Genomic DNA, 24,510 nt, shown 5'->3' on the forward strand with positions numbered 1-24,510 from the left:
TTTTCTGTATGTAAATGAGGAAAGTTAGGCCCAGACACTTGGTCAAGCTATTTTATGGCAGAGCGGAAACTAAGATTATGCTTATTTTTTCATATTTAAATGAATATTGAAACCATAAAAAAGGAGATAGATTTATTCATTAAAATTGAGAAGACAACTCAGCAGAAAGAATATAAATACATATGCAAAATAAAATCCTCAGAATACATCAAAACTTACTATTTTCTAAGTTGTGCTGATCTTTAGATAATTCATCGGTTTACAGGATAATATTTGTTTTCATTTTTTTAAATAACTGGAAACTTTCCTTCTAGGTTAAATTTCACAAATTAGGTTTAAGACTGGTCCTTGAGATTTTGTGATTACTTTCTTTATCCTTGCCTGTGATTCCTGAATCCTGCCCTATCCTGTTTCTCTTTATGTGAGTTGGAAATAGAAGAGAAGGAGCAAAGATTTACCTCCTTGACTGTCTTGGGATTGCATCCAGTGATGATGCTATATTTCTCCTTTGACCAGTTATCTTTTGGCAGTCGGCTTTGCTAAATAGTTGACTTAAAAATTTTTGTCGTAGCAGACACAGCAGCCTTATTTCCATAATAGGACAGGCTAGTTTTTCTTTGTTTATTTTGCCCTGATATGGCTAAGAATAATAACCTAACTAGTTCTTTAGTTTTCCATTTCATATCTGAGTTCTATTTTTCTTTTTGGCTAGCCGGTTGTTTTGTTTTGTTTGTTTGTTTGTTTGTTTCTGGATGGTGTTTAGCACTATATTATGAAGATAAAGGGGGCTGGTTTTGTGATATATCAAGATAGAATAACATTTCCATATATTTTCTACATATTCTAATTTGATCATAACTACTTTTATAACATTAAAAAGGAGAAAAATCTGGGATTTAGTTTATGGAGGTAATTACTTTTCCCCTAAAAAGTAAATTCTACCATAACTGGTAACTTTTGCTTTAGCCTTCAGACTGATGAAACAGCGTACAGTAAAACATATAGTCCTGACACTTAGATGAAAATAGACTGTACTGTCTTACTGTAACTCTGCTTGTATGAAGTGCAGGGTGTTTTTTGTAGCTGTTATTTTGAGCAGCTATCACCAGGTAAGGTTTTTATTTTTTTTTTTTTTAAGATTTTATTTATTTATTTGACAGAGATAGATCACAAGTAGGCAGAGAGGCAGGCAGAGAGGCAGGCAGAGAGAGAGAGAGGGAAGCAGGCTCTCTGCTGAGCAGAGAGCCCGATGTGGGACTCGATCCCAGGAGCCTGAGATCATGACCTGAGCTGAAGGCAGTGGCTTAACCCACTGAGCCACCCAGGTGCCCACCAGGTAAGGTTTTTAAAAACCAACCCTTCTCTTTGAGGAGTCAATTCCTTGAAGATCAGGAAGTTACTTCTAGTTATTTGACTTGGTACATTTCATCTTTTTCTAAAAAAAAAAAAAAGTTTAGTTATAAAAATAATAGATACTCATTTCTGGGGCACCTGGGTGGTTCAGTGGGTTAAGCATCTGCCTTCAGCTCAGGTCATGATCTCAGGGTCCTGGGATCGAGCCCCACATCTGGCTCTCTGCTCAGTGGGGAGCCTGCTTCCCCCCCCCCTCTCTGCCTGCCTCTCTGCCTACTTGTGATCTCTCTCTGTCAAATAAATAAATAAAAATCTTAAAAAAAAACAGATACGCATTTCTGAATTTAAGAAAATCTGTTAAAAAAGAAAAAGAAATCACCTATACTTGTACTGCCTGAAGACAGTTCATATTTTGATGTTGCTTCCTTTAGTTGGACAGTCTTATAGATCATTATGAGCACTTTGAAAATTCAGTTTTATTCCTTTATTTAGTTTTTACTAAGTTTTTTAAAATTTAGTTTTTACTAATTTTTATAACAAATGTTTTTGCATTATTAATAAATATGAAGACGAATTTAACAGCCATAAAGCTAAATTTTTAAAAAAATGGCAGGAAGTAGTAGTATTTGGCCGGTTTCTGGGCCTTAAATGTGCTGATAGCTTGTGGAGTAGTATAAGGGTATTCTTGCAAATTCCTAGGGTAAATTTGTTTTTTGTTTTAATAATTTACATAACATTAGATGTAGAAGACAATTTTACCTTTCTGTAAGGTGATTTACATTTGATGTAACTTAATACACACAGATACTTTATAATTTGAATAGTAAGATTTTGGATGATAAAACATTTTTTAATTAGAGGAAGAGCGAAAGGAGGGAGCAGAGGGAGCAGGAGAGGGAGAGAGAATCTCAAGCAGACTCCACGCCCAGCTGGAAGTCCAAACTGGGGTTCTATCCCAAACCCCAAGATCATGGACCTGAGCTGATACCGAGTTGGATGCCCACCAACTGAGCTACCCAGGTGCCCCAGATGATAAAGCATTTTTAAGGCCAAAACTTTTTTTTTTTTTTTTAAAACAATCTAGCATCTTTTTTAAAAAGTGCATTCATCAGCTAATCAAAAAGACACAAAATTCAGAAAACTATATATATAGTTTTTAAATATATGTAAATACATATGTAATAATATATAAATATAAAACATATATATAATTTATAAAGATATATAATATATAAATATAATTATATATTAAGACTGTGTTTTGAGGATTAAGGTTCTTTATGGGTTTTAAGGATCCACTTTTTGACATCAGTTTTCTTTCTTTCCCTTTTGACTTCATGTATCTTCTCCCTCCTTATCTTTTATATTTACTTTTATTAATTTTTAAATTTCTAGAAAAAGGTAAAATCTTGAATTTGTATGCAAACTCTGAGAGTAATGATAGTAAAAGTAAAGTAAGTATTAAATCCCAAATTCCTGTGTTGCAATGAATAAGTACACTTTTTCTAAAGTTTAAAGTGTATACAGTTTGGGAATAGAAAACTGTTATCTGTTTTTAATGGAATATTTTACCCTAATTTGAGTAGTGACTGTGAGTAGTTGCCTTTTTTTAGGTTTTGTTAGTGACTATGAGTATTTGCTTTTTTTTCAGTCTTGAATGCTCTATGTTACTACCTTGTAGTACAAATGTTTAGCCTAAAATAATTGACTGTTAACCTAATAAAGACTTGAATACTCTATGTTACTACCTTGTAGTACAAATGTTTAGCCTAAAATAATTGACTGTTAACCTAATAAAGACTATTTTCTTTGGCCAACTTATAAAGCTCCTAAAAGGACATTGTATTATTCATAGTGACCTAAACTGCATCATGACAAACCACGGATGAGTTTGGATACATGTGAAAAAGGCTTAAACTGTTTATATTGTATATATACACTCGTAGACGTTAGAGAGAAACAGATGAATGCTCCAAAGTTAAATGGACAAAAAGCAAAAGCAAAAAGTTGTCTGTGGAAGAAAAAAATTGCCAAAAAATATTTTAAAAAAGAGTCAGTTTCTTAAAAAGTTCATTTTAAAGCAACACTGAGAAAATGGTTTGGCCTCTTATGTTGGCAAAGGGAAAAGGTCTCCTTACATTATCAAGTATAGAAAACAAGTGTAGGGTACTTGGGTGACTCAGTCGGTTATGTGTCTGCCTTCAGCTCAGGTCATGATCACAAGGTCCTGGGATGGAGTCCCACATCAGGCTCCCCTCTCGGTAGGGAGTCTGCTTCTCCCTCTGCCCCCCACCCACACTCAGGCTCCCTCTCTTTCTCTCTCTCTCTCTCACAAAAATAAATAAAATGTAAAAATCTTAAAAAAATAGAAAACAAGCATATTCATATACAAAGCTAGCAGGAGTATAAATGTGTGTTAAGAAGAATGTATCATTAGACCTAGAAATTATACTTTAAATAGTTTACCTAAGGAAATAGTACCAATTTCATGCAGAGAATTAGTTAGAATATTTATTATAGCATCATTTTTTATAGTAGAAAATTGGAAATAAATTAGTTCAAGCTTAAGGGACTGTTTGTGTCCCATACCCCAGTGATGAAATATTGAGATATCCATATATTTTATAATTTTTGATACTTACTGACCTGGTAAGATCTCTTTTAATATACTAAGTGGGAAGGGGAAGGAAAAGAGAAATAATGGTGTTCTCTGATCACTACTATGATATTACCTTCATTTTATTTCTTCACTTCCATTTTATTTCTTCCTGTGTACACATACTGTTTTGTACAAGGAAGGCTATTTTTAAATTTTAAAACCCAGTAGAAATTACCCCATTTTCATTTTGATAAACATGAAGTTTAACTGTGTAAACTGTATACCCATTTTCATATAGTTGTTCCAAAAGCTGAACTGTTCTGTGTGTGGGTTTAATTTTGTTTGTCTCCAAGAAAGTTCCAAAAGAAAAGATATAAATAATGATATTTTGAAGATGCACAATAAATCAAAATAAAAACTCCACTTCTTGTTCTTGCTGGGTTGGCTTTTGTCTTAAGTGGACCTGCTGATAAACCTTTATCTGTCTCCTCAAAGAGAGAAATTTTGTCTTGTATGTAACAGTATACTAGAATCCAGTTCTGATGCTAACCACCCAGAACTGGCATCAGACTCCACCATTGGTTTAAGGTCATGGTTTCCAAAAAGACTGCCCTTACTTTAGTTGTCAGCTATAAGTTTGAGGGTCCCCAGGTCACCCATACTTCTGACCAATTGGCTACAAACCCAGGGGATTTCCGTGACCCCCCTACCCCTACAAGACTGCCCTCATTTCAGATGGCAGCCATAAGGTTGGGGGTTCCCAGGCCACCTGTACTTCTGATAAGCCTACTATGAATTTGGAGGTTCCTATGACTCTCTCAGGTTTAATAATTCACTAGAATGACTCAGAACTCAGGAAAGTGCTTTTTTTTTTCTTTTTAAAGATTTTATTTATTATTTGACAGAGAGATCACAAGCAGGCAGAGAGGCAGGCAGAGAGAGAGGGGGAAGCAGGCTCCCCACTGAGCAGAGAGTCCGATGTGGGGCTTGATCCCAGGACCCTGAGACCATGACCTGATCCGAAGGCAGAGGCTTTAACCCACTGAGCCACCCAGACTCCCTTGTGCATTATTTTCAATTACAGCATTTTTTTGTTTTGTTTTGTTTTGGTTCTTTTTTCGGTTTTGTTTATTTAAGTAGGCTCTATGTCCAGCATGGAGCCCAATGTGGGCTTGAACTCATGACCCTGAGGTTGAGACCTGAGCTGAGATCGAGAGCCAGACACTCCACTGACTGAGCTACCCAGGCTCCCCTATTAGAGTTTTTTTTATAAAGGATCCAAATCAGTAGTGAAGATACACTTAAAGTGAAATGTGGAAGTTGGGAGGAGCCTGAATGCAGAACTTAGGTACTTATGTGCCCTCTCCTAGTGGAGTCAAGGGTTGTCACCATCCCAGCATTCTGGTGTATTCACAAAGCTTCAAGTGTCAGGTGTTTTTATTGGGGTTTCACTTATTTCATGTTTGAGTAAGTATGATTGAACCATTGGCCATCTGATTGAACCTCAATTTCCAGTCCCCTTCCCCTCCCTGGGGCTCCAAGCCCCATCTCTCTGATCACATGGCTGATCTTTATAGCACTCATACCCATCCTGAGTCATCTTATCAGCATAAACTCAGGTGTGATTTAATAGATTCATGAACAACAAAGGTATACCTGTTACTCAGGAAATACTAAGAATTTAGTCTCTTTGGCTCATAGGAGCCAAAACAAAGGCCAGTCAAATTCTTTGTTAAAAATCTTTTTAAAAATTTTTAAAATTAAAAAATATTTTAAATAAAAAGATAAAAATCTTTTTATCTTTAACACTATAGACTTGGTGCCTTGAACACAATTCAGCGCTCAGATGTTAGTTGATAGGAGTAATTTTAAGAAGTTTTAGTTTTTCCCCTTCTTTCAATCTACCAACCAAAGTTTACTGAGGAATTAGAGGTTCTCTCCCTTATAAGGTTTCTTTTATTAAAACATGATGCTGACACTTGTTAAAATGGTGAGGAAGACTTTATTCAAGATTATTGCAATAGGAGAAAGAGATGGAACTTAGCTCTGAATACAGCAGGGATAAGTGGAGATTTATAGCCAAGGAGCAGGGTGTAGAGGTCAGGAGTTATAAAATCACTAAGGCATCAACAGTAGCAGAATTCTTGCAAAACTGACCTAATAGGATTCTTCTTCAGGGTATACCAGGACTTAGACATTAAAAGTTGGGATTAAGGAACTTGACCAAGTATCAAGTGTGATCAGATATTAACAGTTGGGGGATTTTTTTTTTTTTTAAAGATTTTATTTACTTATTTGACAGAGATCACAAGTAGGCAGAAAGTCAGGCAGAGAGAGGGGGAGTAAGCAGGCTCCTGTTGAGCAGAGAGCCCAACGCGGGGCTCGTTCCCAGGACCCTGAGATCATAACCTGAGCTGAAGGCAGAGGCTTAACCCACTGAGCCAACCAGGCGCCTCAATAATTGGGGGATTCTTGCTAAGGCTGGGTTGTGGAGGCCCAGCAAGGACAAAGACACAGAAGGCCAAGGTCAAGGCCTTCTTAAGAACAGAGTATAGGGGCACCTGGGTGGCTCAGTGGGTTAAAGCCTCTGCCTTCAGCTCAGGTCATGATCTCAGGGTCCTGGGATCGAGCCCCACATCTGGCTCTCTGCTCAGGGGGGAGCCTGCTTCCCTTCCTCTCCCTCTGCCTGCCTCTCTGCCTATTTGTGATCTCTATTCGTCAAATAAATAAATAAAATCTTAAAAGGAACAGAGTTTAGAGGAAGCTTATTAAAATTTGGTTTAAAATTTGGTTAAGGAGAGAGTCTTTGTCACGATCTACTGTTGCTAATGACAAACTTCATCTTAAGTATCTATTGTATTTTAAGTTATTAGCTCATGATAGAACATTTATATAAACTTATCCTAATATACAAAAAATCTTCGAGTTTATTTTAGTATTGTGGTATTTGAATACCTGTTATGTTTCACTTGTTTAAGTGTTTGTCTATTAGAATTCCCTTACTCTGGGATGTGGAGTATTCCAGTTTTTGGTTTTAGTAAAGTCATTCTAGGTTATTATTACAAAAAACAGAAATGTCAATAGCCTCCTGAGCCACAATTTAAAATAATGTACTTTGGATTATCCTTTCGTTGGTTGCGTGGCTAAATGTAACCAAAAAATGCTTGGCTTTTGTATAGCATTCAGCACAAGTATTTTTATAGGATGGTTATTCCTAAGATTTTTGCTACAACTGTTATTAGTGGAATATGTTAAGTAGATAGTATTCAGAATTTTAAGGGATAAAACACAACTTAGAAGAAATTTTTTTCTGTTTTTGGTATTGTGATTACTTTCAATTTAATTTTTTTTTCTTTTAGTTCTTTTACTCCCTTTATTAAGGGCTGAGGAAAAAGATAGTATGGAATAACTTTTTTGGGTTGAATTGTTATAGAAAACTACACGTGCCAAGTTTGGGATTTGATAATGTTTGAGAAGATAAGGGAGATCATTTACTGTGTATATATGGATTTTCTGAAGTTTTTTATTTTTGGCACATGTTTGAAAAATCCTGTTTCTTTAGGGTGAACTAAAGAAGACAAATGAGACCTATTTTTTTTTTTTTTTGAGTAGCTACTTAGGTGATAATAAGAAATTGCTAATCATGAACACAGAATGGATGGGTTAGTATATTTTTATAAGCTGTAAGGTAATACATAAGTAAAATATGTTTATGGTCAGAGTGTCCATAAATGCTCTCCACTGTAGGAAGCCATTGGCGTTTGTTGGCTTTTAAGGCATGGCAAGTCTCTCTTGACACCTCTCTTCTACTAGTCCAGGAAACTGGTATCAAAACAGTGTGTTGCTCCACTTGCCCTGTTAACATTGGTGCTGTGGCTTCCTTTTTCCAGATTCACCCCAAGAGATGCAAGACAACAAGGTTTACAGGGTAGGCATGATCTCATCTCTTTTGCTCCATTGTGTTCATAGCACCAAACACAGTGCTTGGTATGTCATAATGGTTTAAAAATATAGTTAGAAGGACACCTATGGGTGGCTCAATTGGTTAAGTGTCTGTTGATTTCAGCTTAGGTTGTGATCTCAGGGTCCTGGGATGGAGTCCTGTGGCAGGCTCCCCGCTCAGCAGGAGGTCTGCTTGTCTCCCTTACTCTCTGCCCTTACCCCCACTCCCCTACCCATTCACCCCTGCTCACTTGGATGCCCTTTCTCTAAAATAAATAAATAGATCTTTAAAAATATAGGTAGAAAAAAAATTAATGAAAAACTACTACATGTGAAATGGGAAAGATTATTGCTTATGTTTAATAATAATTATCACCATGAAAATAAACTGTAACTTTTTGTAATATACTGTATTTCCAGGTCATCTTTAATATGAGGTACCTCATTAAAACAGCTTTTCAGGAGAAAAATGCGATACTATTATATTGAATATATATCCTAATTACAAATATCTTAAAATATGGGGGAAATAGCTATTTGAATTAAAGATAAGTAGTATTATGGAGGTGGGTTTCTTCTGTTGGAAAAGTTTTATTGTTTACTTATTCCCATATGGAGCTTTGTTTCCTGTCAACATTGTTATGGAAAGTACTGATTCAATCAGTTGCTCTAAGCAATTTTTCTGGCACCCTTTCTGTATATAATTGTCACAAAATAAAGTAATAACAGATGCATCTCTAAGTAATTTGCCATAATCATGGACATTTTCTTTAAGATTGCTTTTCATGCTATGTTTGGAAGACATAGTGTGTAGATTCAGTATATTAATAATTATATGTTCATTTTCTGGAACCCTTGAAAATATTTTGATAAATTTTAACTTATACTGGATGTACTTAGAGAAAAGTTACATAAATATTGAGTATATACTGCTGATAATGGAAACTGAAGCTCTCTTCATGTCACAATAGCCAAGCTTACTCAAATTCACTGTTGTTTTCCTAAGTGCTCTGAATTTTTAAGGGATTCACTGGGAAAAATATCTTCTCATAAAATCTTAAAAATAGTTTCTGGGGTGGGGCGCCTGGGTGGCTCAGTCATTTATGGGACTGACTCTTGGTTTTGGCTAGGGTTATGATCTCAGGATCCTGGGATCAAGCCCCTTATGGGACTCCGTGCTTGTAGGATTTGAATGGGTTGAACATTATTTTTAGAGGAAATTCTGGTTTTCTGAGAAGTCCTAAAATCTCTTTCTACCCAATAAGCTTCATCAGTGAATTATATGTGATAAGACAATTGAAATTAAAACGTTTGTTTTGCTTAAGTCTTCTTACCATCTAAACTTGCTTTCAGGGGAGCCTGGCTGGGTCAGTTGGTATAGTGTGTGAGTCTTACTCTGGGGCTTTTGAGTCTGAGCCCCACACTGGGTGTAGAGATTACTTAAAATCCTAAAAAAAAAAAAAAAAAAAAAGAAAAGAAAAGAAATAGACTTGCTTTCAGAGTTAAATCTCCTTATCCCCTCACCCCCTCACACCCAGCTTTTTCAAGCATAAGTGATATAATTGAATTTGGTAAACACTGAGTTGGCAAAATGGCCAAGCTGGACACCTGGATAGCCCAGTTGGTGGAACATGTGACTCTTGATCTTCAGGTTGTGAGTTTGAGCCCCATTTGTGACATGGAGTTTACTTTAAAAAAAAAAAAAAAGGTGTAGGCATTTGTGTTAACATTTCATTAATTTATTTTTCTCTTTCATAAGTAGTATTTTGAAAACTGTAGGTTGGGATGTTATTTGCTTTACTTTTTTAGGTTTTAAGAATTTGGATGAACCAAGTTTATAAAACAGATATTGGTTGAAACCCGGTTTCTTTGAAAGCTTTTTTGTAATTAAAAATAAATTTTCACCTTGGGTTTGGCAAAGAGTTTTTAGATAATGACACGAAAAGCCCGATTCTTGAAATAAATAATTGATAAGTTGGGCTTCACTAAAATTAAAAAGTTCTGCTCTGTGTATAGCCATGAACTGAGGGAAAATATTTATAAAACACATATCTGATAAAGCACTGTATCTGAAATATACAAAGAACTCTTAAAACTCAACAGTAAGAGAACAAACTACCCAATCAAAAAGTAGCAAAAGGATCTGAACAGATAGTCACCTCACCAAAGTAGATACACAGATGGCAAATAAACATATCATGGAATGGCCAATATCTTCATTAGGGAATTGTAAATTAAATAATAATGAGATACCACTACACACCTATTAGAGTGGTTAAAATCCAAAACACTGACAACAGCTGCTGGTGAGGATGTGGAGCAACAGAAGTTCTCATTCATTGCTGGTGGCATTGTAAAATGGTACAGTCACTCTGGAAGATGGTTTGGCAGTTTCTTAGAAAACTAAACCTAATCTTATCATATGATCTAACAATTGTGTTCCTAGATATTTACCCAAATGAATTCAAAACTTAGGTCCACACGAACCCAGCACACCATGTTTGTAGCAGCAGCTTTATTCCTAATTGCCAAAATTTGGAAACCACTGTGATTTCCTTCAGAAGGTAAATGAATAAATTGTGGTATGTCTGTATGATGGAATATTATACAGTGCTAAAAGAAATGAGCTGTCCAGTCATAAAGAAGACATAAAGAAGACATAAAGAAGACATGGAAGAGCCTTAAATGTGTATTGTGAAATAAAGGAAGCAATTCTGAAAAGGCTGTATAGCGTATGACTCCAACTATAGGACATTATGCAAAAGGCAAAACTTTGGGGACAATAAAATGATGGGTCAGTGGTTGCCAGGTATTCAGGGATGACAAGGGAGGGATGAGGGGTTAGAGTACAAAAGATTTTTAGGGCAGTGAAACTATTCTATATAATGTTATAGTGATGGATGTATGTCAAAACACATAGAATGCACAACAAAGAATAACCCTAATGTGAACTATGGATTTTAGTTAATAGTGTATCAGTATTGATTCTTCAATTATAACAGAAAGACACTGATAATGGGGGAAATTAACAGTTGTGGTTATGGAGAGGGAATAAATATTTCTCTTAAATTTTTTTTTAAATCTAAAACTGCTTTAAAAGATAAAGTATACTAATTTTAAAAATACAAAAATTTAATCATCAAGTTTAGTGATATGTCAGTATTTTTTGGCTAAAATTAGTAATGATTACTACAAATGATTATCCTTATAGTTAATGAATATACATTCATTGCTAGGAATAGAATTATATAGTAAGAAAATGAAAGTTCAGGGCTGTGCTTCATCTTATTTATGTTAACTCATGTTATTTTGACTTCAGATTATTGGTTTTATCAAAGGAAAGTGCAAACTTTGTTGACAATTTAATAGAGTAAAATTTTACTTAATAAAACTTAATCTAGTGAAGACTTAAATTTGGAAAACATAATAGTACTTAAAAATCAGTGCAAGTTTTTTAGTCTTTAAAAGGACAAAACAACTGAAATCTTGTGGCACTTGTTGTCTGATAATTAAGATATGTTTAGTACATTTTATGTGAGGGGGCTCATTACTGTTGCAGGCTTTTTTTTTTTTTTTTAAAGATTCCATTCATTTATTTGACAGAGATCACAAATAGGCAGAGAGGCAGGCAGAGAGAGAGGAGGAAGCAGGCTCCCCACTGAGCAGAGAGCCCGATGCGGGGCTCGATCCCAGGACCCTGGGATCATGACCTGAGCTGAAGGCAGAGGCTTAACCCACTGAGCCACCCAGGTGCCCCTGTTGCAGGCTTTATTATGCAGTACAACTTAAATGGATTTAACATTTTTTGGTTTCCTGTAAAATAGTATGTTGAATTTAGAAACTTTTTTTTTTTAAGTTTTATTCATTTATTTGACAGAGATCACAAGTAGGCAGAGAGGCAGGCAGAGAGGTGGGGGAAGCAGACTCCCCACCGAGCAGAGAGCTCAATGTGGGGCTTGATCCCAGGACCCTGAGATCATGACCTGGAGCCGAAGGCAGAGGCCTTAACCCACTGAGACACATAGGCGCCCCTAGAAACTTTTTTTTAACAGTGAAGATTTTATGTAAGTACAGATTCACAGTCCATTATCCAAAACTCTTGGAGCCAAAACTTTTTGAATTTTTGAAAGGTTATATGATTTGTATACCTTATGTAATATTCTTGGTGGAGTCGACCATAATCAAAGACATGAAGATCTATGTAGTGAAATAGGACTAGTACAAGTAAGTGAGGTAAATAAAGGCTAGGGTCCTTTCTTCATTTGTTCAGGTTAAGTTTTGCCATTAGATAAGTTCTGGTTGGGATTTTGAGAGTCTTGAATCTTAGAATAAGGGATTGTGGGCCTTTTAAAGAAAGCTCATTTAAAATTATTTAATTCCTTGGCCATGTTATATGGTTACTTTAAACAAATATTTAAAAATCCTAAATTTAGTTTCTGTTGAGAAACAGGACCTATGTTTAAAATTGTAAGTTTTAAAACTGCTTATGTAAAACTAACTCATTTGTGATTGGAGGGCAGGATTGGTGATGTAAGCCATAAAAAATAAACATGTCCAATGCAGCACAGGGATTTTGAATACTACCTTATTCAGTAATTGTGAAGTGTGAGCAAAAATAGTGTCTGTAAAGAAGTCACTCATGAAACATTTGGTGTTTCCCTGGAGCCATAAATAGCTTATGTCGTGTATCTGGCTTTCTGGAAGAGCACTTAATATTCTATTGTAGCACATTCCTGTGGGCGCCTTCTTTAAGAATTAAAAAAAAAAATTCTCCGCCATTTTTGTCAAATTTTAAAGGTTTTATTTATTTATTTGAGAGAGAGAGAGAAGGAATGAGCAGGAGACAGAAAGCGAGAGCACGAGTAGGGAAGGAACAGAGGGAGAGGCAGAAGCAGACTCCCTCCTGAGCAGGCAGTCCAATGTGGGGCTCGATTCCAAGGTTTCAGGTTCATAACTGGAGCTGAGGGCAGAGACTCAACTGACTGAGCCACGCAGGAGCCTCCCCTTATCAATTATTTTTAAGCTTTTATATTTGGGATGAGAATTGAGATAAGGTCTTAAAAGTGACTGTTTACTGCTTTATCATGACCCTGTGTTGTTAACATGGCAAAAAATGGAATTCTGTATTACTTTTTTTTTTTAAGGGTTATTTATTTATTAGAGAGGGAGCATGAGTGGGGGACGAGCAGAGAGAGAGGGAGAAGCAGGCTCCCTGCTGAGCAGGGAACCCAACTGGGAGCTCCATCCCCTGGGATCATGATCTGAGCTGAGGGCAAACACTTAACTGACTGAGCCACCCAGTTCCCCCAGTTCTGTATTACTTGAAGGAAGAAAACTTTCTGTGTTTTTACCTCTGTTTTGGGGCTGTGAACAGTCAACACCAGTTCAGAGCATGGTATCTGCCTTTCAGAAGGCATGTCCCAGTTGCTGCTCACCAGAGTGGGTAGCAGCAGGGAGTAATCTTTTTAATCAAATGACTTTCCATTTGTGTATTCCTGTGTACTAAGTTCCAAGCTATTCTTGGCTTGGCTGTCTTGGTTTAGATGGTGGGGTGGGGGTGGAGATCCAATTTGTGATGTCGTTGTATCTAGGGGGATTATCAGCAGAGGTCACTGGCAGGGCAGTAAAAGTGGAATGAATGGTCTAGTGATTCAGTGATTTTCTCAACAGAATGCATGGGAGTTGTGAAGCACAGTGTACCAGTCATGTGTTCAATTAAATATGTATGTGTGTTCAATCAGATACATTCTTATACTTGAGTATTAATCTTCTAATATACTTAAAAGTATTCTTTTTGAAGCTGTCAAAATTTGAGAGAAAAAAATAAGGTTACTTTCAAATTAATTTCTCTGTAACTTGGGGGTGGAGAGTATACCCTTGTTTAATTTTATCTGTGCATTACCTGTTTCCAGGGTGGAGAGTAATTCTATTTCATGTGTCCCAATAAGAAAATCATTGGTTAAGGAGATGAGAAGAGTAAACGGAAAGGCACCCATTTTGTGGGCTATGGAGTTTTGCTTATTCTCTTTGTATTTATTTTAATGTGGGTGCTTGTTGTTTGGTTTAGAACTTTTTCATATATGCTAAGTGGAAGGCTGTGTTCTATCACATGAGTGTTTCCTGTGTATTCCTGTGTACTAATTTACAGATTCTTTATCTCCCCATAGCAGCTCTCTGAGACTAGTAGGTATTTTTCCTTTATAGCTACCAAAAAGCATGGTTGGGATTTTAACCTCAAGTCTAACTTACTCTGTTGTTCACATTCTTTTTGACAATACTTCATTGTCTTCAGTGCGAAGTAGGTCTGTTTTGATGGAAGTGGGTAAATCCTGTGGATTCTTCTGTTTTGGTTTTCTTTTGTCATTTGAAATTTGAAAGTGTGAGTTAAGGTGGTGAAGATTAGATTAGGGAATAGTGGCAGGAAGCTTGGATTAGTGTGATAGCAGCCAGCAAAGGTTAAGGTGGAGCTTGTCTGTCTAGGTTGACTTTATCTACTGGAGCAATTTCTGAATCCTGATCTAAACTCCTCAAGAGTGAAAATTTGAATTTGAATCTGTTTCTTTGCTCTACCCCTGAAATTCAGTGTGATTTTGTACAAGTCATGTAATCTGTTCATATGTATTTATCTAACTGAAAAAGGATGCTCTTCCATTAATCAGAAAGCCATGAGAAGAGGACAGTTTCAGTGATGCAAATAATACACCAATCAAAGTCTGTCCTTTTTCTTAAGAATAGAGTTCCCTGATATTGCTCCCAGTGTAGCAAACTACTTTGGTGTTGTATTTTGGAGAAAGACACTGCCAGTTACTCACCTTTTAAGTGGAAGCAAAATGCTTTGCATGTATATTTTCCCCCTAATCTTCTCTCATTGTCTAATTTTACTACTCATTTAGGATTTTCATAAGTTTTTCTGTAGACCTTAGAGTAACTCTAGAGGAATATCTGGTGGTTTACTGTACTTGAATATAGGTCAGTAGCCTCCTTGGGAATCTTTCAAAAATAAGCTGATCTTCCCCTCCCCAGATTTAGTAAGAAATTCTCATTTCCCTTAACTTTTCTACTTCAGAGATGCATTTTGTTGTCTGTCTCAGCCATTAAACTTCCATGATCATATCCTACTTGATGCCATTTCTAATAACTTAAACCCCACCATAATCAGTGTTTTAAGCATTCTGCTTTCTAACCATCATGTTCATGAAAACCGTTTCCTCTCAGTCACCAGCAGTTTCTAAGTTGTTAAATCTGGTGATCTTCATCTTACTTGATCTATCAGCAGCATTCAGAAAACAGTGAAAAAATGTTTTATTTTGAAATAATTTAGACTCTCCTACAAGTTGCAAAAGTAGTTCAGAAAGTTCCCTGTTTCCTTCACCCAGCTTCCTCCAGTGATAACATTTTACATAACCAGGGTAAAAGTCTCAGTACTAATGGAAATACAGACCTTTTTCAGATTTTACCAGTTTTTACTGTGGGGTGTGTGTGTGTATGTGTGTGAAATTTATCACACATAGAGATTTGTGTAACTGTTCAGAACTGTTGATCATCCCAGAGAAACTCCCTCAGATTGTCTCTAGTCACACCCTTCCTCAGTCCATAACACTTGACAACCAATAATCTATTCTTCACTATAATTCTGTCATTTGTTATATAAATGGATTCATATAGTATATATTTGAAATTGACTTTCTGATGTCTTAGGGACATCTTAATTATTTCCAGTTTTTGACTATTATAAGAAAAACTCTGTGAGGTTCATTTTTTTTTTGTATTTGTGAATGGATGACTAATTGTCTCAACATCTTTTGCTGAAAAAAGATTCTTCCTTCTCCATTGGATTGTTTTTGTGTCTTTGTTAAAAAAAAAAAAAAAGGTTGGCTGTACTTGTATGGGTGAACATAATTTTCATTTTTCTAGGGTAGATTACCCAGTAGTAGAGTTGCTGTCTTTTGGTAAATGCATGTCTAAATTTCTAAGAAATTGCTAACCTGTTTCTAGAGTGGCTATACCATTTTTCATTCTCACCAGAAATGGCTGAGAGGTCCACTTGTACATCTTCGCCAGCACCAATAATGTATTTTTATTTTAGCTATTCTAATAGGTATGCAGTGATTTGTCCTTAGGGCTTTAATTTGCTTTTCTTTAATGGCTATTTATGGTGAACACCTTTTCATGTGGTTGCCGCATAACCATGTATATATACTCTTTGGTTGAGTGTATGTTCAAGCTTTTGCTTATTTTCTGTTGAGATTTCACTTTATTTATATTAATTTTTTTCCATGGAGTTTAGAGAGATCTTAATTTATTCTGAATACATAAAGTCTTTTGTTGAATATCTGATTTGCAAGTATTGTTTTCCCTGTCTCCTGTCTTTTCATTCTGTTAAATGTCTTTTGAAAGCAAAAATTACTTTTGAAGAATCAAGTTGATATTTTTTCTTTTCTTTTTTCTTTTTTTAAAGATTTTATTTATTTATTTGACAGAGATCACAAGTAGGCAGAGAGGCAGGCAGAGAGAGAGGAGGAAGCAGGCTCCCCGCCGAGTAGAAAGCCCATGCGGGGCTCAATCCCAGGACCCCAAGATCATGACCTGAGCCGAAGGCAGAGGCTTTAACCCACTGAGCCACCCAGGCGCCCCTCTTTTTTTTTTTTTTTTAAAGATGATTTATTTGAGAGAGAGAGAGAGAGAATGAGCAGGGGGAGAGGCAGAGGGAGAAGGAGAGAAGCAGACTCCCTGCTGAGTGGGGAGCCTGATGCGGGACTCAATCCCATGACCCTGAGATCATGACCTGAGCCGAAATTAAGAGTCAAGCGCTTAATTGTGAGCCATCCAGGCATCCTGGTATTTTTTCTTTTATAGACTGTGTTTTTGGTGTTGTGTCCAAGAATTCTTCACCTAACCCTATTACAAAAACTTCTAAAACTGTTTTGTTTTTTTTTTTAAGATTTAATTTATTTACTTGACAGAGAAACCGTGAAGAGAGAACACAAGCAGGGGGAGTGGGAGAGGGAAAAGCAGGCTACCCGCTGAGCAGGAAGCCTGATGTGGGGCTCCATCCTGGGACCTGGGATCATGACCCTAGCCAAGGCAGATACTTAATGACTGAGCCACCCAGGTGCCCCTAAAACTGTTTTCTTTTAAGGTTTTATAGTTTTCTGTATTGTTCTATCTCTGTAATCCATTTTGTGTTAAGTTTTGTATCCATACTCATTTCTTGGTGATCTCATCCAGTTTCATAGCTTTGATACCCACTCTGTGCCAAATGTTCATCTTTAGCTTGGACCTCTCCCCCAGTGGGCTCTATGTACAACTCCCTACTTGATATCTCTACTGATGGGTACATCAGACGTGATGCATCAAAGTATGAACTCTTAAATCTATCCTTTGCCTGCTCTGATACTCAGTCTCCAATCTTCCCTGTCTCAATTAATTTAACTTTATTTTTTTTAAAGATTTTTATTTTCCTTTTTAAGTAGGCCCCATGCCTAACATGGGGCTGAAACTCACAACCAACCCTTAGATCATGAGTTGGATCCTCTACTGACTGAGCCAGCCAGCCACCTCCCCCCAACCCCAGCCCCTTTTCTAGTTTCTCAAATGGAAAAACCTTAGGGTCATCCTTCACTTCTCTTTCCCTACACTCCTCTCAAATCCATCCGTCAACAAATGCTGTTGACTCTACTTTGAAAATGAATCCACAACTTGACTACTATAAGATCCGTGTTGTATTTGCAAGTTAGTCTCCCCTCAGCCTAGTGCCTGGTACAGAGTAGTATGACCCCACTTAATGGTTGAATTGAATGATTGCTTCTTTCTTAAAGAGAAGGTATGCAAGACTTTGAGATTTTACCTTTTCTAGTTGAATTATATTATCTCTTAATGTTGACAAAAATAAGTTATTTTTATATCTTCCTTAAGCTTCCTGAATTCATCAGACTTGTTACAGATGGAGTTCCGTAAAATTTTGGTCAGTATACTGAATTGTGTTCAAATACAGTTAATATTAAACTTTTCAGAGTTCTTTCTTTAAGATTTAGTGATAGAATTTTCCAATAGGAGACTGTTCTAGTTTTAGTTAATTTTAGTTATAATTTCATATGCTGGTTGAAAAAGTTATTTTTCATGAAAAAAACCGTGCCTCTAGTAAAGATTAATATTAATGAAATATACTCATATCAGCACTCTGTATAACATGAGAGTGTGTTATATGTAAGGCAACTGCTCTGAATTGTTTATAGAAAAAGAAATACATTCAGTGCTTTAAGCAATAAAACTGATCTTAGTTCCTTCTTCTTTACTCTTGTTTTTTGGTGTAGTTCAGTAATTATTTTTGTTTCTGGTTCATTCCCTCTGTTTCCTGAACTTTATTTTATCATGTACTCCCATGTACCCGAGTGTACTATATTTTACGCATAAATGGGGCAGAGTAACTTCACAGGTTCTCTTAAGTAGTCACCACAGTTTTGTGCTCTTTAAATATAAGCAGAAGGAAAAGAAATAAAGCATTGACATATTCTTTTTACTATTTTTAAAGTATGATTATATCTCAGGTCCTCACTAGCATCTTTGACAACTTGTATTTTCAAAACTGACTCTTTCCTACTTGGAATTTCCCCATTGGTGAGTAAACAAAGGTAGGTTTTCAAATGACCTAATAAATAAGGTAGACTAAACACCTCCCTTATCTGTTTAGCCACAGTGAAGTATCAAAAGTAATAATAGATCCATTTATTCTACAGTTCAGTCTATATCTTTATATTCTTTATAGTTCTAGTCTCCATATCTACATCCTTCCTTCTTGTTCAGGCATTAAGAGAAGAATATGATCCCTGAGGTCTTTCACAAATGCACATGGTCCTCTCTGTTTGGTGTTATCTTTTATTTGCCAGTGGGGTCTGTTCTTATTTGAGGCTACTGAAGTGTGCCTGAGCTCAGGGTGCCTGACAATTTTGTGTCAGGATTTCTCAGGCTGATGCCTGCTGCTCTTAGCCCTGGGGAATTGTGTCCCTCAATGCTTTGCTGCTGTGAACTCAGGAGTCGCATGCCACTCTTCCCTGAACATGGGATAGTTTTACAACTTTAATGGAATACCATTCTGCAGTAAAAAGGAACAAGATAACAGTCTATGCTACACCATTGATGAATCTTAAAACATTATTTTGTGGAAGTATTCATGTAGTTTTCACTATTAGGAGAGTTCCCTTCACATGTAAAAAAGTTCTTAACCACAGTTTCTCAGTTCTGCTGGACACCCCACTGCCAGTCTTTCCAACTAACACCTTTGTTTACATCATGGTTTTAAGGTGCTGAGTATTTGTGCAGAGGAAGTTAAAGATGTTGTGTGACTATGTTTTGTTTTGTTTTTTAAAGATTTTATTTATTTTATAGAGTGAAAGAACTCACCTGTGTGGGTTAAGAGAGTACTAGAAGGTGGGGAAGAGAGAAAATCCCAAGTGGACTCCCCCTTAAGCATGGAACCTGACATAGGGTTCGATCCCACAACCCCTAGACCACGACCCAAGCTGAAATCAAGAGTTAGAGGCCTAACCAACTGAGCCACCCAGGCATCTGACCATGTTCTTAGGTTATCTTTTCCTATCTCTGGTAAAGGATGGAGAAGCACTCTGGTGGTATTTAGTTGAAGTGGTGAGTTACTGTCTCATACATTCTCTTTTGAACCATGATAAATACTCACTAGTAGAAAGTAGAAGGCTGTATTTATTTGTGAGTAAGTAGGATTTTACCATGCAGAAAATCTGATTCTTAAATGTATGAATATGACTAGCTACATGGGCATATTAAAAAGCAGAATGTGGGAGTGTAAAGTGGTACAGCCACTTTGTAAAACAGGTTGGCAATTTCTTAAGTTTACATTAAACTTATCACATACACATATACCATATGATTCGGCCATTCTACTCTGAGGTGTCTACTCATTAGAAAGGGAAATACATGTCCACACAAAAACATGTCCGTGAATGTTTATAGTGGTATTACTCCTACTAGACAAAAACAGAAACAATCCAAATATCCACTAACTGGTGAATGGGTAAACCAGATGTTGTTTATCCATGCAGTAGGATACTATTTAGCAATAAAAAAGGAAAAAAAATGCATGCTACAAGGTGGGTGGACCTCAAAAATATGCTAAGTGATATAAGGACTTAAGTTACACCACATATTGAATGATTGCATTCAACTGAAATGCTCAGAAAAGGCAAATCTGTGTAGAAACAGAAAACAGACGAGTGGTTGCCTGGGTTGGCAGTGGGAGCAAGGACTGAATGCAAATGGGCTTGTGAGAATTTGGGGGGTAATGAAAAAGTTCTAAAACTGGATTATGGTGATGGCTGTACAACTCTATAAATTTACCCAAATCACTGAATCGTATGCTTTGAGTTGATGAATTTTATGGTTTGTGTACTATACCTCAGTATAGTTTTTTTCAAAAAGGGAATAAAAATTAATTTCGTAAACTGAAGTGTGAAGAAAAACATAGTTTGACAAATGTAGTCATTTGAATAATGAGGAAAAGGAGTTGCCTTGGAGGTGTAATCTTTCAGGTAAAAGGAAAAGGGTGTTTGGTTTACATTGATAAAAGAATAAATGAAACCCTTCTCTTTTGCCTTGAAATCTGTAGTTAACAATAGCATCAGATGTTTTTACTTAAATTTTTGGATTTCTCCATATTTTTATACACTATGGCTGATAAATTGTGGTTACATAAAATAACCTTTTTGCAGCAGTTTGTCAAAGACCTTAACATTTGTATCCTTTGGCCTATAATTCTACATAATAAGTATATTCTCAGGAAATAATTAGAAATGAAAATAAGGATTAGTATTTGGAAATGTTCATACTAGCATTACATAGGCTAATCAAAAAACTAGTAATCTACATGCTTTTCACAGTAGGAGGAGTTTTTTTGTTTTGTTTTTTTAAAGATTTTATTTATTTAATTGAAACAGAGAGCAAGATCACAAGTAGGCAGAGAAGCAGGCAGAGAGAGAGAAGCAGGCTCCCCGCGGAGTAGAGAGCCTGACGTCGGGCTCAATCCCGGGACCCTGAGATCAGGACCTAGACTGAAGGCAGAGGCTTAACCCATTTAGCCACCCAAGTGCCCAGTAGGAAGAGTTTTTAGAATTGTTTCAGTTACGGCTCTGTTGGTTGCAAGGGGGAGAAATCCTTTTTAACTAGCTGAAGTAAGGCTGGGTTTTGTTGACAGGATGAGGGGCACTCTAACAACTCCAAAATAGCAAGATCAGTGAGGCCCTTTGGCAATAGGGAGCCAAAGCTGTTTTCCCCATTTCTCACTCTCAGGGGCCAGGCTAGTCACTTCTGTTTTCTTTGCAGGCCTGCTTTGTCCTCAGCCTCTTCTTCAGCCATTCTTTCTTGCACATGGTTCAGTGCTGCTTGCCAGTTCTGAGTCAGTCTTTGTTCCATTTCCAAAATTTCTAGAGCAGGATTCTGGGGTAGGTCATCTTTTTGAGCCTGAAGTGGGTCAGTGAACAACTGGTGATTTGATCTTGTCCGTCCCCTTTTCGGGGTCTACATTCAGGTTTAGTATAAATGAAATGGTGTTGGACAGTGACATTGAAAAAATAGATCTCATGGACCTATATCGCAAATATTATTAATTTAAAATATTTCTAAGGCCTTCTGTGATAAAATTGCTTTTCTTCACTCATGCTCTCAAAAGAATAGTGTGCATTTGTGGTAGATTCTGGCTTTTTAAAAAAAAAATTTTTTTTATCATTCCTTACTAAAATCTCCATGGTATGGCTTCCATCCTTTCTTCTTATTAAAACCACTTTTACTGCAAGTCTGGCTCTTAAAAATGTATTAGATGCTGTGGCTCAGTCATCATATCCAGAGATGGTATCTCTGGACTTGATCTCAGTGATGTTCCTCTCTCCTGACCTTTCTTCAGGCCTCCGGGTCTGCCTCAGTGGATCTTCCTCCTGTGCTCATCCCTTTACTATTGTGGCTGCCCACTGCCTCACCCCCCTCTACTTTTCATTTCAGATCCGTCCTGCAGTTTCTTTTACTTCTGTGGCTTCAGAGATCCTTTATATCCCCAAATCTTTGTCTTTATTAGGTGCCTTCTACTGAATTCTATGGTAACCACCAGCTTTTTGCATATCATCAGAGCTTCTCTTTGAACCTTCATATGAACTTTTTGTACTTCTGTTTATTCTCTGCTGCATTTAACATATTATGTCTTATATAACTTTGTATTCCTGGTAGCACCTACCAGAATTCTTTGACAGTGGATTCACTCAATATTTACCTGTTTATATATTCCTGTTTTTAAAAATGGGCTAATTATATTTGTATGTGATTTTACTTTCTTTCCTTCCTATCCTAAAAAAAAATACCCCCAATTTTTTTTTCTAAATTTAAAAATAATTTCCAACATAGTTGTTTTGGTCAGAGGAAAAAAACAAAACAAAACCCAACTTAGTGGATATGCTTGCTAAGAAAACTTTTAAATATATTTGGGTCTATTAATATGAATTTTTCCTGAGAATAAGGACATAAAGCCCACTGAGTTTTGGACACTACCATATGTGGATTTAATTTCTGTACTAGATATTTTCTTGTCCTACTACAGAAGAAAGAAATCACTGAAAAATTCAACCAATTCAGGGGCGCCTGGGTGGCTCAGTCATTAAGCAGATGCCTTCGGCTCAGGTCATGAGCCCAGGTCCTGGGATGGGGCCATATCAGGCCTCCCTGCTCAGCAGGAAACCTGCTTCTCCCTCTCCCACCCACCCTGCTTGTGTTCCCTCTCCCACTGTGTCTCTCTCTGTCAAATAAATAAATAAAATCTTAAAAAAAAAAAAAAGAAAAATTCAGCCAATTCAGAAATATGCCGTGTAGAGATTGAAATTTTCCATTATTATGTATGGTGTTCTTGCAAGTAGAATTGAACCGTAGAAATGGTGAATACAAAATAAATTTGCTATTGGTTGAAGGGTGAACGTTTAGTTACTGTACAGGGCAGGCAGCAACTGATCACAGATCTGCTTACTAACCTCCACAGTGTGTGCTGCTGTGTGCAAAAGGTTTGTGCTGGAGCTGTGGTATCTGTAATTAAAGGCTTGGGCATTTTGCCGTATTCCTCTGAATGCAGATAGTTTAGTGAATCAGAGGATAGTTTGAAATCAGATATGAGAGGTATTATAAGGGTCAGTTAGCAAAGTCGATTCTAGTTTATTTATTTATTTATTTATTTGTAATGGAGCTTTTACTAGAAGTATGGCTTTGGGAACCTTGTGAACATCTTAAAGACTTCTAATGGGTTGCTGCTCTTGGCAGATGATTTTTAACACAACGATAAAAACTTTGGTTCATGTATTCAGAGCATAAATGAAAGACAGGAAGATAAATAAAAGACCTAGGAATGTGCTTCTTTAGCTCTTGCAGGAAAACATACTTGATATTTGTAGTAATGACAGGCAGAGTTTTAGCAGAGTTAATGAGACCTGTAAACGGTCATCAAGACTTGGTGCTTCATGGAAAGAACACTCAGACATACAATGAGCATGTTAGCTTAGTGGTTATGGCATTATTACTGGGAGAATGGGACTCTGTTAGAGTGTATCTTCCATACTTGGGGAAGTCTTGACACAGACCTCATATTGAAGGTTTCTGCTAATCTATAACTCTCTTACAGAGCATTCCTAGTTGGTATGCTGCATATTAATCAGTGTATCTGCTCAGTGAAGTAAAGGAGACCTGAATTCTTAAAGCTGACTTTTAGGGAAGAGACAGTTTAGGAGGTGAGTGTGAGACATAATCTTGAGGGAAAACATGGGTGAAAACAGAACTGTCTTTTTGTGCTTGATTTCATTGTCCATTTTCCTTAAACTTGGTTTAAGTTCAGATCCTTTTCACAGCAGCTCGAAACTTGATATAGATGGTATAGAAGCAAGTGGACAACACATTATTTAGATTCTCTGATAGCTTAGCCATGACCATGTCCTGTACAAATGTGGTAGTAATGTAGAGACGAAATAATGTCAAAAAGCTGTTTTCCTTTTGTAAGCAGAGTGCATGACAAATTGGTTTGGGAATAGAGTTGAAAACCCTATGAGCAGCAAACAAGAGTATAAGGAGGGATTTTTTTGGTCTTCTCTGCAATCTGCGTGTTTGGGCAGAAACAAGGGAAGAAGATACTCTTGGTTAGATTGGTTAAGCATTGGTCCTCTTCCTACCTTTATAATTTAAACTGTAATCTTTCTAACTTGTGTTGCATGCATTGCTGCATTTCCTTTTTATGTGTGCTCTTATTTATTTTCATGGCAAATGCATTATTAAACAGTCTCTGGGTTAATTATTGCCATTCATTAATTTTCATATTTCCATTTTAATGATATTTTCATTTATTCCTTTTGCTAGCTGGATTGCCTTTTGCAATTCTTACTTCAAGGCATACCCCCTTCCAACGAGGAATATTCTGTAATGATGAGTCCATCAAGTACCCTTACAAAGAAGACACCATACCTTATGCGTTATTAGGTGGAATAATCATTCCATTCAGTATTATTGTTGTAAGTCAAATCCACTTTTCCAAGTTTATCACTTTTGGGCAGTTGGCTTAATTTTGTGTTAAT

General features: G+C 36.6%; 1 protein-coding gene and 1 long non-coding RNA gene across 3 annotated transcripts in view; both read left to right on the plus strand.

The window, feature by feature from the left end:
• Positions 1-24,510, plus strand: part of PLPP1 (phospholipid phosphatase 1) — a 91,722-nt gene that overhangs the window by 33,337 nt on the left and 33,875 nt on the right. Inside the window, exon 2 of one of the 2 annotated variants that reach the window (XM_032850512.1) lies at positions 24,296-24,447. The exons of the other annotated variant lie outside the window; for it this stretch is intronic. Within the exon in view, the coding sequence (XP_032706403.1) occupies positions 24,296-24,447 (152 nt within the window). The remainder of the gene's footprint in view (positions 1-24,295; positions 24,448-24,510) is intronic. 2 annotated transcript variants of the gene reach the window in all.
• On the plus strand, positions 736-1,454 carry LOC116863048. Its single transcript, XR_004381757.1, has 2 exons — positions 736-1,109; positions 1,337-1,454. It is a non-coding gene; the product is annotated as an uncharacterized LOC116863048 (long non-coding RNA).

This window comes from Lontra canadensis, unplaced genomic scaffold (assembly GCF_010015895.1).
Source record: "Lontra canadensis isolate GAN:19392208 unplaced genomic scaffold, GSC_riverotter_1.0 scaffold4, whole genome shotgun sequence".
Classification (NCBI taxonomy): Eukaryota; Metazoa; Chordata; class Mammalia; order Carnivora; family Mustelidae; genus Lontra; species Lontra canadensis.